The 18,316-nt window shown below is 40.8% G+C and overlaps 1 protein-coding gene across 3 annotated transcripts in view; it reads left to right on the forward strand.

Annotated features, from left to right (window-relative positions):
• The window catches only part of PTPRB (protein tyrosine phosphatase receptor type B), a 114,688-nt gene extending 98,675 nt beyond the window's left edge, over positions 1-16,013 (forward strand). For 2 of the 3 annotated variants that reach the window (XM_045872962.3, XM_045872963.3), the window contains 3 exons: positions 1,251-1,386; positions 8,059-8,179; positions 10,582-16,013. In XM_045872962.3, coding sequence (XP_045728918.1) covers positions 1,251-1,386; positions 8,059-8,179; positions 10,582-10,604 — 280 coding nt within the window. In that variant the 3' untranslated portion in view covers positions 10,605-16,013. The remainder of the gene's footprint in view (positions 1-1,250; positions 1,387-8,058; positions 8,180-10,581) is intronic. The other variant, XR_008505942.2, reaches the window with a different exon arrangement.
• Positions 16,014-18,316: the final 2,303 nt, after the last annotated feature.

The raw sequence follows: 18,316 nt of genomic DNA on the forward strand, positions 1-18,316 counted from the left end.
AGTAAGAGAAATGTCAGATGCCCTCATTTTCTCCCAATCAGCCCAGCACCCTAGGAGCCCAGCTTTTCTATGTCATTGGAACCCTGATGCTTTTAATGGGAATGTGAGGCACTCAAGAGTGCTTTCTGAAGAATGGGCGGCATTTCTGCCCGTACCACTGGAGAACAGTTCTCTTTTATCTTATAAATCTGTGCATCACAAATCCCCAGGCTATACAGTCACCTTGGGGAGCAATTCAGCCACCCCTGGTGATGCTGAAGGTGTTCACACACTAGGATCCAGCAGTTCTGCTTCTAGACCTCAACCCTAGAGAAATCCCCACTCTTGTGCACAAGGAGGCTCACTGCAACAGTCTTTCAAAGAGAATAACTAAAAATGATCTCATTATTGGGGCACCTGGGTGGCTTGATCGGTTAAGCGTCCAACTCTTGGTTTCCGCTGGGGTCCCGATCTTGGGGCATGAGATCGAGCCCTGCATCGGCTCTGTGCTTAATTTGGAGCCTGCTTGAGATTCTCTTCCTCTCTCTGCCCCTCCCCTTGCTCCCTCTCTCTCTCTCTCTCTCAAATAAGTAAATCTTTTTTAAAAAATGATCTCCTTGTCTATCAGTAGAGAATAGATCAGCAGGGGATGGATTGGCGGTGGTGTAGGAACTCTGAGGACAAGCTAAAAGAAAGTGGATCTGCACGTAACAACATGGATAAATCTCAAAACACTATATTGAGTAAAAAAAAAAGTCAGCAAAAGGATATATAAAACATGTTACTGGGCGCCTGGGTGGCTCAGATGGTTAAGCGTCTGCCTTCGGCTCAGGTCATGATCTCAGGGTCCTGGGATCGAGTCCCGCATTGGGCTCCCTGCTCCTTGGGAGCCTGCTTCTCCCTCTGCCTTTCTCTCTCGCTCTCTCATGAATAAAAAAAAATAAAAAAATAAAAATAAAAATAAAACATGTTACCATTTTAATAAATTGTTTATGGCTTTACATGTATTCAGGAAAAGTATACAATATGCATGGAAATGACACACACTAGGTGCAGAGCACCACTTAGCCCTGGCGGGGTGGGGGAGGTGGAGGAAGGAAGGAGAAAGAGATGAAAAGGTGGGACTTTTCTTTGAGAGAGCTCATTGAGAGAAAGAAGGATTCCTTCATTCTCCCATAACTTGGAAGGGAAAAGAAGGACGGTCCTGGAGTCTCGGGATGCAGTCCTGAAAGGCCAATTTAATCAAAGTCTTCCCTCACTCTCTATCCTAGTGCCGGTGTGGGTAGGACTGGAACCTTTATTGCATTGGACCGAATCCTCCAGCAATTAGACTCCAAAGACTCCGTGGACATTTACGGAGCCGTGAATGACCTAAGACTTCACAGGGTTCACATGGTCCAGACTGAGGTAAGAGTTACAGGCTGAAGGACACCGGCCACCCTTCCTGCCTCTCTCCCCCCAGATGTCCCAGGCTTTCATCTGACAAGGGCAAATAACTATGACTCATTAAGAAGAGGAAGAGAACTGAATATAGACATTCTGTAGGACTTGTTATTTTAAAACAAATTTCAGTGACCTTGAGGTGCCTGGTGTACCCTTACCTCTAATGAGCTGGTTGCCCATCTTCTTTATGTGGGTAGGAAGCAAGATGGATTTTTTTTTAAATCAATGCGTGGTCCATATGGGGGAAGGGCCACGCCCATCCATCTTGAACATCATTTTAAGATAGGCTTGTGAGTGAGCACATTACAGTCTCTTCTCTCCCCCAGCCCACCCTAGCTGCACACCCATCTCTGGAGACCCCAGGCAAGTACACACTGGTCCCAAAGGATAAATGCTTCATCTGTCCTGTCCTCTGACATTTGCAGGGCATTTTTAAACATGTTATTTTATTAAATTCATAAAAAACCAAAGAGGAGAGTTATCATTTTCCATTTCCAGGCTACAAAACTGAGGTGCAGAGGCTAAAGGCCTTTGGACAGCTATGAAGTGGCCAAGCTGGGGCTTGAACCTGTTCGAGAGAATCCCAAGCCCTTAGCCCCACAGCCTCAGGGTCGGATCTGTGCCCCCACATAGGCCAAGCCTGTTACTCCCCCACATAGTTGCCTTACAAGACTCAAGTTCTCTTACCCTTGTGTTTCCCAAGTAACTCTGCAAAGTCCTCTATGCATTTAAAAAAAAAAATTCCCACAGTCAAAAAGATGAAAAGCCCTACCCGCTGCCATATCCTCTTACTGTTACAGTACGCAGTAAAACTGGGGAGGTGGTATGCTCCACAAAACAGGGACATCCTGCAGCAAAGGCTCCCCGTGAGCTTTGCTGAACCCACTGTTCCCCAAACCACTTTGACTGCTGGATTCTTTTCTTGTGCAGCCCATATTAATATCCTGCAGATCTCATATTCTCTAACACATCTGGAAAAATACTAGCACCGTGTCTTCCTGTAGGCAGGGGCCACACCTCGGACCCTCTGTCACTGCGATTGTCCTGGGCTGGGAGTACTTTCAATATAACAGTTACTACACTATACTTTTAATATTTTACTATGGAATTTTTTTAAATACATAGAACTAGGAAAAATAGTATAGTGAATTTCCATGCACCTAAACTCCAGCTTCTACAATTATCAGTAATCTGTGTTCTTTTTCCATCTATATCCCACATATACTATTCCCCTACCCCATGACCTTATTGGAAAATTTTAAAGCAAATCCTACTTATCAAACCATTTAATCCTTAAATGCTGTATATGCAGAAATTTTATAGATAAGGACTCTTTACAGATTGTGACCAGAATACCATTATCACACCTAACAATTTTAACCATAATCCCTTAATATCATCTCACATCCAGGCAGTGTTTAAATACCCCTAATTATTTCAAGATTACTTTTTACACTTAGTTTCCATAGAATCCAAACAAAGTCCACACCCTGCATTTCGTCCAAGTCTCTTTCACATCTATAATAACGCTCCCTTGTTTTCCAAGCTATTTATTTGTTAAAGACACCAGTTCATTTTTTCCATAGATTTTCCCATATCCTGGATTTGACTGCTTTTTCGTGGTGTTAATATATTCCTCTACTTCCTATAATTTTTGTCAGTAGGTCATTAGATCTAGAGGTTCCATTAAACTCAGATTTCTTTTTATCACCACAATGATGTACGGGTGGTGCTAAGTACTTCCTGTTGCATCACATCAGGAGGCACTTCCTGTCTGTGTCTCTTTTGTGCTGATGAAATTGACATTGACCATCCACTGTAACATTTCCCAGTAGCCTTTCCCTTAAACAGTTTCCCCAACTGTGGACCTGAAGACAGCTGTCGAGCTCTGTCATTTCATGAAGGGTTGCACAGTTATATCCCATTGTGTCATAATTTTTATCCTTCATCTTTCTCCAGAAGACTGCCAGTTCCAAAAGATTAGGAATTTGTTTTCCTTCTCTCAATCTGCACATTTTTTTCTTTTTACCTGTTAAATGAATGAACAAATATCCTATAATTATGTTGCTAAAAAGTTAGGACCGGTGTTTCATTATTTATTGTCATATTTATAAACTCAAATCATATTTAATTTGTAATTTGGGGTTGGGGAGATTATCACATTGTAAGTGGTCTTGAGGAATGTGTGTGCGTGTGTGTGTGTGTGTGTGTGTGTGTGTGTTATTGTCGGGGACTTCTTGGGTCATGTGTCACTTGCATCCATCTGCCCAGAGCTCTGGAGATGCACTGAGGCAAAGAGCAGGCACTCTTATCATAAATATCACTGGCAGACTTCCGGGGCAGGGCTGTCACAGTGTGCCATAGCCCTTCCTCCTTCTTGGGTATATCTCCTTCTTCCCACTGTTCCCTCCCCCTCCTCCTCCTAACCTCTGAGGATTCTGTGCTCTTGTTCCTGAGTTTGCCGTTTTAACGTTTGAGTTCCCCAAGGTTCTGCCCTCAAGGTGCTGCTCTTCCTTCTCTTAGCCTTCATTCTTTGTCATGTCCCATGGCTTGAAGAACCATGTACATGCTCCTGTTTCCCAAATCTCATTCTCCTTTTCCAGCAATGACCTAAGTACCTGCCTACCAAACAGTTCCACCTGCAAGCCTTACGGTCATCTCAAACTCAAAAAAATTCAAAGCTGAACTCATTATCTGTCTTTAAGCAAACAATAACAATGAAAGCACCCCTCCCCTTCTTGCTTCTTCCAGTTTCAGGTAATGGGGTTGCCATCATCTTGCCCTCCATCTGTTGGCCCGAGCTAGGATTCTGACTTCTCTTCCCATGGTTCCCACATTTAAGCAGTCATGGAGTCCTGTCCGTTGCACCCACCATCTTTCTCTTCCTTCTAGTCCCCCACCGAACCGCCACTGGCCTCGCTCAGCTGTTAGCCCTCACCGGGGCCTTCTGTGGGAACCTCTTAGTGTGTCCCCTGCCCCCAGCCTCTGCCCTAACAACTCTTTGTCTCACAGCCACCAACACAGTGCTTTTGCTGCCTGTGTCAGCTCCCTGCATAAAAACCTTGGCAAGCTCTCCATTGTGTTAAAATGAAGTTTAAACTCTCATCCTTGCTGTAAACAAGCCTCTTCATAACCAGGCCCCCAACTTACTTCTCCATATCATAACATCTCTTGCCCATTGTTTTAGGGTCTGCCAAAATTAAGGAAGATTTCCCTCCCGAGGTCAAAATCAATTTTGATTCTTTTGATTATAATGAAATAAATATTATGGTAGATGTTTCGTCTCTCCATTTTTTTTTAATCTTATCAAATGAAATCCCAGACAGTATTCAGATACCATCTGTCCTGGGTTTTTTGTTTTTTTGGTTTTTTTATTTTATTATGTTATGTTAATCACCATACATTACATCATTAGTTTTTGATGTAGTGTTCCATGATACATTGTTTGCGTATAACACCCAGTGCTCCATTCAGTACGTGCCCTCTTTAATACCCATCACCAGGCTAACCCATCCCCCCATCCACCTCCCCTCTAGAACCCTCAGTTTGTTTCTCAGAGTCCATAGTCTCTCATGGTTCATCTCCCCCTCCAATTTCCCCCCTTCATTTTTCCCTTCCTACTATCTTCTTTTTTTTTTTTCAACATATAATGTATTATTTGTTTCAGAAGTACAGGTCTGTGATTCAACAGTCTTACACAATTCACAGCGCTCACCATAGCGCATACCCTCCCCAAAGTCTGTCACCCAGCCACCCCATCCCTCCCACCCTCCACCACTCCAGCAACCCTCAGTTTGTCCTGTTTTAACTCCTTGCCCACAGTGGGCTTCTTCTGGTCTTGGAAGCCCTGGCCCCAGCCCAGGTATGACTTGCTTGGTGCTGGGAGTGAGTGCAGAGAGGTGTGATCCACCACTGAGCCAAAGGAAGCAAAGAAGGAAAGACATTCAGACCCTGTGTATCCCATTTCTGGGTCCATGGGGATAGTCAACTTTAATTTTATTCCACCTTATTTGGGATATAAAGAGTCTTCACAAATTTTAATAAATATATCCAAGAACAAGGATTTCTAAACAAAGAGACAACAGACACGGGATTTTCAAACATGTCCCTCTTTCCTTTAGCCTGCCTTAGGGGAAATTTGCAGCCTGACTCCCAGGGACACACTCAGATGAAGCAGTAAGATGTTAAAGAACAAGAGTTGACAGTCACAGTCTGTTCATCTCTTCTGCTTCCCGCAGGAGGAAACAGTGGGATGTGGTAGGAATAAGCTTCTCGGTGCCCACTTGGGAGACTGTCTTTGGGGTTTCCCATGGCCCATGCACCCTACATTTTACCTATGCTGGACGGCTTACAGTTTCCAGAATAGATGTGCACATTCATGTTATTTACATCACTTGGAATGTCCCACTTCTTGGCTCAAATTTTTACCTTTCTCCCTAGATTGATACTTGTCTCCCCCAGAAGTGAACCTGATGATTTCTTCTTATATATGAAGCTTTATATACAATTCTATCTTATATTTATCACCTTGTAGTTATTTGTTCACATATCTGCCCCTCTGCTAAACTGTGAACTCAGGGACTATGAAAAGCTAGAAGTATAATTCTATAAATACTATCTAGTACTACAACTTCTGGGGAAATTGAATGGAATTGAGGTTTCATAAGTCAGCTAGAGCAAAAAATTATCTTTTATAATCCAAGGTTCATATATTAGATTCTATTTTTCATTAAGAATAAAGTGGGAAACACATTAACTGTCTGAAGGTTTAGGGTAATTATTTTCAAAAGGACATTCTACTGGGAGAAGAAGAATTTATATTTAAGGCTAGTCAAATTAATGAATATTAACTGGCTTCAAAGCCCATTGTGGATCATTGTTGAAGAATTTATTAATAAGGCATAGTGTAGATGTAATAGAATTCATTCATAGTTGAACTTTAAGGTCCCAAAGTAATTTAATATCCCAGTACAGTTGCAAATATGAATCATGCTTGGGATGGAAGGAAACAGGAAATGTCTGTCTATAATTTGGTAGATTGTGTTCAAGATGGCAAAAAGAAACTGTCTATACTAACAACCATTTTCAGGACATTACCCTCCTTGAATTTTCATGGTGGCATAAAACACTCATAACACTCAGAAAAGGGTAGAATAGTTAATATTAAAGCACGCTTCACTTATGATTGATTTATTTCTTTGAAATGTCCTCATCTAATGACTATACCGGACCTACATTATGAAGTCCCTTTGGTAGATGACCAGGCTAGCTTCCCATCAGGGGCAATGCTTAGTGTCAACCCATGAAAATAAATACTGTTCCACTTCTAAAGTTTGTTGGTGAGGGAAGATCTTATAGTCTCACTTTGTATCTCAAACCTTTAAAACACTTTAAGATAACACATTGATCACCTTAAACATGGGGTCCAAGAATGGTTTTCAGTATCCATCTAATTGACAGCAACACAGAGTCTCATACCCTTTAGTGGTCAAAGGATGTTATTTCTAGAAGAGACCTCAGATGTTTTCTAGATCTTTGCCGAGAAGCCTTGTGACTCAGTTTAGGCCAGCTGGAGGCAGATGAAGAGCCAGTGTCTCTTGTGTGCTGTTGTGCTTCCTTCCCTGGGCTCTGAGCAGTTGCTATGTCACTAAGGGAGCTCAAGGCCAAGCAGTGAAGTTATGTGGACATTCTTTCCCTTACTAGACAGCTCTGTTGGTAGTAAGGAAGGAAGCCTTTGTCTAAACCTCTGTTGTCAAGTGAAGGTTTTTGTGTGTTTTTATGGTCACCAAAACATTGACTCTTCTATCTTTGTTTCTATTTCAAAAGTAGTTAGTTCCCAGAGAGTTGACAGAGGTGAGTCTGTTCTCACTATGTAACCCTCTGTAGTTCTCTGTCATCAGCCAGCCTCTTTGAGATTCTCCCTTGGGCCAGTCTCAGATGCTGAGAGAACCAAGAGAGAGAAGACACTGACCTTGCCCTCAAAGAACTGACAGTCCAGTGGGATCTATTATATACACCTTCTTTTTTTCACTATCCTCCCAAAAGAAAGGAACCAAAGCAGCAGAGTATGCAGTGAAATGATTTTCTCATTCAATAATGCAATGAAATTAGGATTCATCTGAGAAAACTGGTATAATGAAAAGAACATGAATATGAACCCTAGGATCAAATGCTAGGGTTCCATTTCTTGGTTATGTAAGAAGTTACTTAACTTCTCTGAGTCTTCATTCCTATGGATGGTTATACCTACTTCATAAGACTGTCAAAATAATCAAATGAGATAATTTATGTAAAACGCATCGTACAGTGTTTGGTATTCAGTCGTCTATTTAATAAATATTTGTGGAGGACCAACTATGTGCCAGACATAATTCTAGGTACTCATGGAATATACTCTACAAATACACATGCACATAAAAAAGAATAAATAAACACCACCTCTCTCCTCATTACCATTAATCTCTTCTTAGTGCTAGTAGAAAGCACTCTTCTATGTACTAGAGACCGTTCATGAAATGATCGAGAAATTTGCTAACCATATAGAATCCCAGCACTCTTGAAGCTTTGTGAGTGTGTCTCCTCTTTCTTATGCTTAAGAATTTGCCTTCCTCTGACATGTTTTCTGCTTTTTCATAGTGTCAGTATGTATACCTACATCAGTGCGTAAGAGATGTCCTCAGAGCAAGGAAGCTACGGAGTGAGCAAGAAAACCCCCTGTTTCCAATCTACGAAAATGTGAATCCAGAGTATCACAGAGGTAGGAACTTACTCCATTGACTTATAAATTCATTTATCAAGATATGATGCATCTGGAAACCAATAATAACCTCAAGTTCTTCCCAAGTGCACCAGCCCTTTCTTCTTCCGCCCAAAGGCCCTTAGAGATTGACAATGGGGAGGAGAGGCAGAGTGGGGAGGGAGCACCACAGCTGAGCACCAACTGCACATGGAAGCTCTTCCTATCTGGCTGGGGATGCCCTCTCTTCAGGATTCTGCTTAACATTTCTTTTCTAAGGCACTTTGCTGGGGAAGATGCTTTGAACTCACAACTGGGGATTCAGACTGTAAAATCCCTTTGGAAGGGGCGCCTGGGTGGCTCAGTCGTTAAGCGTCTGCCTTCGGCTCAGGTCATGATCCCAGGGTCCTGGGATCAAGCCCCGCATCGGGCTCCCTGCTCCGCGGGAAGCCTGCTTCTCCCTCTCCCACTCCCCCTGCTTGTGTTCCCTCTCTCGCTGTGTCTCTCTCTGTCAAATAAATAAATAAAATCTTTAAAAAAAAAATCCCTTTGCAGAAGAATTTGGCCATATGCATCGAAGTCCTCACTGTGTCCTTGTCTTATCACCTAAGTACTGAAAAAGCTTTATTCATGACGATTTTTATAGCTAAAAGTTGAAGTGAAAAAAAACCCAAATGTTTAACAGTGGAGGACTAAGTACACCATGGTGCATTCATTTAATAGAATACAATGCAGTCATTAAAAATGCTATTTTTGATGATTATATGACATGGATATTCTTATAAATATGTTGAGTTAAAAAAAAGCCGCCCCAATGGCTCAGTCGGTTAAGTGTCCAGCTCTTGGTTTTGGCTCAAGTCGTGATCCTGGGGGAGGAGATCAAGCCCTGCATCGAGCTCTATGCTCAGCACAGAGTCTGCTTGAGATTCTCTCTCCCTCTCCCACTGCCCCTCCTGCTTGTACTCTCTCTCTTTTTCTCTCTAAAAAATAAATCTTTTACAAAAAAAAAAGATTCTCCCTCTCCCTCTGCCCCTCCCCCATCTCTCTCTCTCTCTCTCTCTCTCTCTCTCTTTCTAACAACAACAAAAAAAGTAGAATGTAAAACAAACAAAAACAACACATGGGGGGAGAAAAGACTAGAAAGAAATAAACCACAGTAGTAAAGTTCTCAGAGCAGTAAAATAATATATGATTTTTTTCTGTTTTATGTACTACATTTTCTAGAACAAGCATATAATATTTTTTTAATAAAAATTTTGGTAAAATGAATGTATAAACTTTCAAAGTCACTGCTTTGATCAGACAATAATTATTTGACAAGTAAAGGGTCTTCATGCCTTTTCCCACTCTAAACCATCATTTAGACCTAATTTATCACAAAGGCTAACTGCAAATTTGAAGTTACACTGTATTAGTTATCTATTACTGCCTAACAAATTACCCTAAAACTTAGCAGTTTAGCTCAGCATTTATTATCTCACAGTTTCTATAGATCAGGTATGTGGGAGGAGTGTAGCTGGGTGGTGTTGGCCCAGGGTCACTCATGATGCTATAGTCAAGATGTTGGCCAGGGCTGCAGTCATCTGAAGGCTTGACTGGGGCTGGGAGGTCCACTTCAAGAAGGCACACTCACACGGCTGTTGGTTTAGGTCTCAGTTCCTTGCCACAGGGACCCATGTCCATCTATAAGTCAGATCATTCTCAAAACATTATTTCAGTTATTTTATCTCCATTTCTAACTGATCCTCAATTTTCTTTATTTCTCTGCACCTCTGTATCTGCCCACCGAGCCAGTATGTTACATAATTAATAATCTGTGAAGCACATATACATGAGAGAGCTTCCATTTAAAGGGGTCTTTGTCAATCGATAATTCTCTTGTATTATAAATAATTACCCCCTAATGTATCTGTATAGTAAATTAAGGTTTTTGCATGTCACATTCTTTAAGAAGCTCCAGGATGGTGGGAGCTCTGGGGGATCTGGGAGCTTTCTTTGTCTTGTTATGACTTGTGTGAGAGTATTTTTTTTTTTTTTTTTGAGTCATCTTGGGTGCTCCTGAAAGAGCCATCTTTTATGGTTTGGTTAGCTTCAAGTGTCTAAAAGTTAGGATTCAGGTCCTAGCTCTGGAGCTAACTAGCATTACCAAGCTGTGTAACCCTAAGTGAGTTACTCTGCCTCTCTGGGCCCGTGGGCTCATCCATATAATCAGAGAGGATGGACTAGAATTACTAGTCCGTTCCAATTCTAGTGATCTGTGGTTCTCAATGGAACGACATGGACCCCACAGCAATGGTCTCATCCTAAACCATATTGAACCTTAGTCATTTCTGCTAGTCGTATCCATTTGTAATCTTCATAAATGGAACAAACAGCTATGAGACATCCTGCTCCATCTCTAACCACAATGTCCTTCCTTTCAGACCCGGGCTATTCAAGGCATTGAGAATGTATCTGAAGATCTCTCGGATAAAAACTATTCACTGTGTGATTTAAAAACAAAACAAAACAAAACAAAAAAATTTGCTTCTTGCCCTACAGAGGTGCCAACTATTTCTGTTGATACTATGTATAATTTATTAATCTGGAGAATTTTAAAGAATTTATGTAATTTAAAGGTAACAGATATTATTGTACATAGTTGTATTTTGTAGTTTCTTCTGTAAATATGTATTTTTTCATAATGTTTAATATTAAGCTTTATATAATACTATTTTTCCACACTAAAGTGTTCATGTATTGTTCTACATAAACTAATTCAACCTGTATGACAGGACTACTGGGAAAATGTAGATGGAAGGGGTTGCAGGGACAATCCCATGGGCCATGGTTTTGACCTGCTTTGATATTCGCTGGTCAGGATAAAGGCAGGGCTGGGGAAAGCACGTAATACAGCTGGCTTTCCTGCATTGCTCTTCTAGGAACCTAGGGATCCAAAGATGATCCAAATGCTATTTGGACAAACGTAATAGTCAAAAAAGGATTGGGGGAAAGGGGTTAGGCAGCCCCAAAGCTGAAATAGGTGGTTATCCCTAAACTAGTTTATCTCTCCCCTTTCTCCTGCCAGAGGTTCAAGCCAAAGTGGTCGGTTCAGGGACCATGTAACTTGCAGAGAAGTCCAGGCTTCAGGGTTGAGGATTCTGATAGAGAACAATCCAAACAGAAGTGATGAATTTCTTATATCAAGAAGAATGCCCCCTGTACCCCTGAGTGGAAACAAAATTGACATGCAAAGTGCCATCCAGAGTGACTAGAGATTATGTCACTGCAGTCGCAGTGTGGGGGCATGCCTACCCATACTGGACTGAGTGGCTTGATGCACACATACTCATCTTTGTCTTATTTCTAGTGGGCTGCATTCCTGGAAAGGTCAAAATTATGTCACTCATCTTGGGTTTTCCCATTAAAAGAAGATTGTTGTGGCAGATTATATTTCTGATCAAAGGACTTGGTATTAACATCTTTATAGAAATGTCCACAAACATCAGATATAGTACATTTAAAAAAAACAAAACAAAACTCAGTCGTGCTTAATATAGAAATTCCCAAAAGACTTTTTTAGTAAATCACTGAGGTCAAAATATCAGTAGTCACCTGAAGGTGCATTTGACATAAAAGCCGAGTGTATCTTCAGTATTTGTGCCTATTTTGACTTTAACAAATTTCCGTGGGTTAGAAAGTGGGCATTGCCCTCCTCAAGCTCCAGTTCTGAGGGTCTTCCTGGGGACAATTTGAAAGTTATCTGTATGAAATCTTCATGGCTACTTGAGAAAGGAGCCAGGATGTTCGCCTTTTTCTCACTTACAGATCTCTCCACGATAAACCTAAGAATTAGAGATGGACGTCATTGACCTTACAGCTTCAACTGCAGAAAGAATACATTTCTTTTTAAAGTATGTATTTTTGCTACATACAATAAAATCCCATAAGTAATATAATGCATGTAAATGAAAATCATTAAATATATCCAAAATAGTTATCTGTGGTTATGTAAATTTCCACACACACCAGAAAAATTTCCAGGGCTACTTGAAGTTTATAAAAACAGGGGGAAACTTTCTAAGAATCAATGTGAAGAGTAATAAAAGGATTCCAAGTTTTCACAGTCTCATTGTGCTCAATGCCCTTGTGAAATAGCAGTGATAGGCTCTGCTTCTGTTTCAGGGAACTAGGTGGATCTTCTAGAAATGAAAAGGAACAATATATACGTAAGGGTGGCAGAGGTACCAGCAGGAAGAAAATAGAGGTCAGAGATTTATGAGATGTGGCGTCTAGTAGGAATAACTTTCCCTGCATTGAAAAGAAAAAGCAAGGGAAAAACAACAGATTTTTAAACTAACGTTGCTTGGCACAAAGCACATTACCACATGGAAAGAGAAATTTGTTTTTGGCCTTTCATTCATTCAGAAAAGTTTTACTAATTGCCTGTAACCGGCTAAGCACTGTCCTAGAAGCGACATGTTTCTACTCAATAAAGAAAATGCATCACGATAAAAAAGGTAGGGTGGTTGTTACTATTGCCAATTAAGCTTGAAAGAGAGCCTCGGGGAGCCAGTGAAAGAAGCAAGCAGCCCAGGGTGGTGGCCGCCTTCCGCACAGCATGCTGCCAGACGCTGATGCTGCTTCCCTAGCAAACCACTGGATGTAGAAGAGAAAGCAATTCATTGCACCAACCAGGAATTAAAACTGTAAAAAACCTACACATCTGTAACAGTAAATAATGTTCACGGACCCTGGTGTATCTGGGGTGGCATCACTGTTATGGAAATGGACACGACGAGGGAAACTGTGTATGTTCTTTCAGGCTAATCCAGGAGATGTTTATTCCTACCCTCCACCTGTCTAATTTTAAATCTCCTTAGCAACAAATATTTCACTATCTTCCCTCTGGCCGCCACCAAAGACTAAATACATTATCTAGTTGATCTGTTTATTAAATTTAGGAGAGGGAGAAAGTTTCCTTGACATTCAGCTCAATTGGATGTATTTTAATTTAATCCCATCATGTGTATGTCTTGGTAAACACTCCATTTCCTGTCATGGTGGGCATCCTGTTTGCATCTGTGCACTCCACTTTAATCATCCAGCCTTCAAAGTGCTTTTGAGCCATCAAATCTTGGGAGAGTCCCATCTTGAATCTTAATCATTATTTATCCAAGTTCTTTATAAATAATATCTCCTTTAATCTCTACTCATTAAATCGATTTCGTATTATCATCCTGTTGCTCTCTGGATAGCAGCCAGGTTTTTAGCTCTTGAATCAGATTTTTCAAAGACTCATCTCCCTGCCTGGGCCTGCACGTATTTGTCCTAAGTAATTCACCATCCCTTAACACTTCTGAGTCCCTCTTTTTCACTACTTCTTCCCTTCTCCTTTTTTTGAACATGTTGGCTTTCCCAGTCGAATGTGATTTTATTTTCTGTTCATCTTATCTCTTTAAACCCCCTGGCATTTCATAGTCTTTTCAGGCTCCACATTATAGAAGAGATGACCAGGGCTTCACTTTTAAATACTAAAATGGTCATGGCACACAGACATGTTGGGGACAGTTTTATTTGGAAGGGTCTTTAATTAATTTTGTTATTACCTCTTGGAGGAGAGCCCGAAGTGACATGGGAAAATAATATGAAACCACCAAGCAGATGTCCAGCAATACAAAAATAGACCTCACATGCTATACTTCACACTCTGATTCTCTTGCCTTAGTGTCTCAGGATCCAGCTTCTTATATTAAACACTCTCCTTATTTTTTTACAAGAAAATTATTGGCCATATACTAAATTCCCAATTACTTAGCTCTCTGAGTCTTGGAGGTTGGAATCCGGAAGTCATAAACTGGCCAGATCTGTGTGACAGCAAACTGAGAGGACTTGAGCCCCAACCCTGGGAGGCTCTAGAGTTTTAATTCAGCCACATGAGCCACGCCAAACTTGACCTGGTAGTGAAAAGCAATAGAAAACAGCTGCTTGTTTGAGGTGGTAGTTCAAGGACTTTCCAGGTTACATGAGGACATGAAAGTAATTCACCAGCCAAGACAGAGTGGCAAGAAGGAATGGCTGATCCTCCCCCAGGTAGGTGGCTGTGAGCAGCCCTCAACCCTACGTCATTCCTAAAGAGTCGGAGTGGAAAGGCCATTATCAGTCCAAATGCCCTGTTAAGCTTCTGAATATTTTTAACCAGAGATTTCAAATCATATCAAGTATTCAAAAAAGTTTCATATCAGAGGAAAATCTGTAAATCATGACTGCAGAAAGCAAGTGAAATGATACAACTAAAAGGGGAAATATCTGAAAAAGGGCATCTAACCAGGCGTCATCAGGAAGAGAAAATGGCATCCTTTTTGTGTGTCCAGACTGTTCTTTGAAAATGTCATATTTCTATTAGGACTTATTATCCTTTGGGGGGTGGGGCTCTCTTTGATTTCATCAGCTGGATGATTTAGCCGATTAAGCAATTGAATTAATTCATTTAGTTTTGTGAATTGGCCAGGTGTTTGACTAAACTGATGAAGCTTGGAATTCAAGCACACTACCTTAGATTCTTGTAGTGGATGATGCCTTTGAAAGTGGCCATTTTAGGTAAAATACAGGGTAACATTTGATACAGCCACGGTAATAGCAAAAATCTGTTCTGTTCTAAAAATGTTTCTAGCAATGGAAATATTTCTGACTAAAAGAATACTCTTGACTTGTAGGGAGGCTCCCTAGGAATAAATGTATGCAACAAAAATAAGGCATTTTATTTTCTGTAAAGGTTGTCTATATAGATACATTCATGAAATAAGGAAATTGTTAGTGAATGCTCTTAAAAATAGAGGCTTATGTAATGGAAGCAAGAAATCTATTAACAGGTTTACCAAAGATTATTTTTTTAGCCAATATGCCAATGTACATGATCTTACATGTTACCAAAATAAGTTGCTCAACACCGTGAATAACGTCAGACGAATGTAATGTGCCCCTTCTAGAATCATCACAAAAAGTGTTGGTTATGGCTGTCTTCTGCCTTAAATCATTTCTTTTAGGAAAGACCATCTTCACAAGAGCAAGCTTTTGGTTATGTTCGAGATGTTGTGTTTCAACAGCTGAGTGAGCAGCTAAGCATCCCAACAAAAGGGAGCCTATTCAGTTGTGGCTTTAGGGGTTTGTAGTACAGCGGGTACCCCATGCAAGCTGGTGGCGGGGGGCGGGGGCAGTCTGCAGTGGCCTGCGTGAAAGTTCCTACTCTCAGCCACACTGACAACCGGGTGTACCAGTGTTCTCGTCTGGAGAGCCCTTAATCTCTGGTCTTCCACGTGGGACTCATCAGGCTTGTACATTCTACAAAGCCAAGGATCAAGTCTTCAATCTCATCTCTATTGCCACCTTGTAGAAATTATTTCACAGCTCATATACGTTCAGCATACGCACCTTGAGTAGAAACTGCTCCTGGCCCCAATACTTTGGATGTTAGGTAGGCAGTGTCTAATAACACTGCCGTCCACGGAGGGGCATCTGGCTATTCCTTGAGTTATGTGCAGCTTAAATAAACACGGTAAATAAATCCAGCAACTGAACATACTATGTTCTATAACAGAGCACTTTTATGTTTTTAGTATCATGTATTCTTTCTCTGCAACTCTGGTTATTTAAAATGGCAGTAGATGATTTTATTTTTTCATACTATTGTACCTCCTCACAATATTGTGTTTCTAACCTACTCTATTCAAACAAAGAACCTCATTAGTCTTCCTGTTTAAATTATGTATTTGCTTAATATATTTGCACATTTGTAACTGTGGTCAAAAAAATCTATCTAGTATCTCGCACACCTTCCCGCTAGTACAGGAATAAAATTGCTCTTTGTTGAAGCAAAGTGTCCTGTCTTCTCTTCACCTGGTTCTCATTTGTCAATTTCTGCCATCCTCCTGCTCAGGAGAAGGTCAGATGTGACTGCTTTTAAATGAGAAAAACCTTCCAGGCCATTATCAGACGAACATGGTTGTCTTCACCTTCACTCTTGCGAGTGCTGAGCTGGTTACCTAGGTTATCGTGTACATTATAATGGACTCTCTAGTTGACTGTCGCCAATGGAATTCTTGTTTGCAGTTCTGCAGTTCGTTAGTGGCCCAGATGTGAGCCGTTTCCACCACTGCCAGTGTATTCTCGGAGGCGGGGCCCCAGCGCGGTCACCGCGAGCCCGGCCGAAGCACTTCACACATTAGCCGGCGCTCTGACATTTGGTAAAGGGCTGCTGTGCCGATTTCCAGAATTATTATTTTGCCCTTTGCCTTTTCATATTTCAGTTGAAAGATCAGTGTCCTTCACAACTCCAGTATTTCATTCATCTATGACTTATTCACAGAAACCTCTATTTTTAAAAAATGGGCGAGAGTAGATTTACGTATAAAACCATTCACTCAAACTACGCTAAAACAGTTTCTGGATTCAAATGATCACGTCAACAAGACAACTTGACTTATGAGGCTGGACTTTTTTTTTCCAAAGTAGCTGTTTGTTTGATAGAATTTACTCTTAAAGAATTTGAACTGGGGCGCCTGGGTGGCTCAATAAGTTAAGTGTCTACCTTTGGCTCAGGTCATGATCTCAGGGTCCTGGGATCGAGCCCCGCATCAGGCTCCCTGCTCAGTGAGGAGTCTGCTTCTCCCTCTGCCTCTCTCCTGCCCCCGCTCATGCTCTTTCTCTCTCTCTCAAATAAATAAAATCTTAAAAAAAAAAAAAAAGAATTGGAACTAGGGGCTCCTGGGTGGCTCAGTCAGTTGAACTTGCAACTCTTGATTTCAGCTCAGGTCATGATCTCAAGGTTGTGAGATTGGGCCCCACATGGGGTTCTCGCTCAGCATGGTCTGCTTGAGATTCTCTCTCTCCCTCTCCTTCTGCCCCTCCCCCTACATGCACGCATGCATAGGCACACACACTCACTCACTCTCTCTCAAATAAATAAATAGAATCTTAAAAAAAAATTTGAACTAATCACTTAGCAATTTTGTTGTTATGTCTTCCACCATCATAAAATGTTAGAGATATAAGAGCCACCTTAGGGATGGACAATGAAAGAAACCAAGAGCCAAATTTAGAAGTGATACAGCAAAATAGGACAGTGCTAGAATAAAAGCTTGTCTTCCTCCTACTCTCAGGGGAGGACCCGACCCATCTACATGTAAATACATACAAAGAGGAAATCTGCTCAGGAGCCAGTGGATATAGCAGCCATCTCCAACACTGAGACAGACTCCTCAATGGAACTTTCAATATATTGTGTAATTATTCCTCTTATTTTTACATCTCATATGTCTGAAGACATCCATTTGTTAGACCAATCTCAGACTATATTTTAGAGTCATGCCTTAGCAAAGCCATTACAATCTTAAAGCTGAAATATTGAATAGAAAAAGAGAAAATATGATTTCCCAACATAATACTATTATAAAACATTATTAAAGCTAATTAAATCAAACCACCTAAAACCAGAAGAGGTTCTACAGCTAGATTTTGAAAGAATTTGCAAGGTTTTGATGTTGGCAATAAAAGAGGCATTCACAATAGAAGGGTAAAAATTAACCAGTAAAATTCAAGTTTGAGTAATAGAAAAACCATGCAGGGATGGTTCTGTATAGGAGGAAACATTCACCTATTTACCAAAGGAGGTAACCAATCCCAAAGGCCATGCTATCTCCCCAACCCAGTATCTCCAAAGGAAAATTGTACTATTAATTAGAAAATTGTTGATCTGAGTAAAGCTTGCCCCCTTTTCTCAGGGATTTACTACAATGATGCAAGAACCTTTGTGTAAATTATCTTAAATTAAATTATTTTTCTTTTTGCTCTGAGTTCTTGGCCCCAGGAAGAAATTTGGCATCCATTTTAGTCTTTAAGGAAGAACTAGCAATGAAATACGTTTCCTGTCTCTGCTACCAAGCTGCAAGCCATTGGTGGCCAAGAAGGTTCTGTGTCTTAGGGCTTGCCAAAGAGCTAAGGTAAAAAACAACAATAACAAAAAACAAAAACAAAAAGCTGACAGTATGACTATAAAAACAAAGAGCATTCACTCTGGAAAACAGTATGGAGGTTCCTCAAAAAGTTAACAATAGAGCAACCCTAAGATCCAGTAACTGTACTACTATGTATTTACCCCAAAGATACAAATGCAGTGATCCA

Source organism: Mirounga angustirostris, unplaced genomic scaffold (assembly GCF_029215605.1).
Source record: "Mirounga angustirostris isolate CCGP_5_RB_7025 unplaced genomic scaffold, mMirAng1.0.hap1 SCAF_5, whole genome shotgun sequence".
NCBI lineage: Eukaryota > Metazoa > Chordata > Mammalia > Carnivora > Phocidae > Mirounga > Mirounga angustirostris.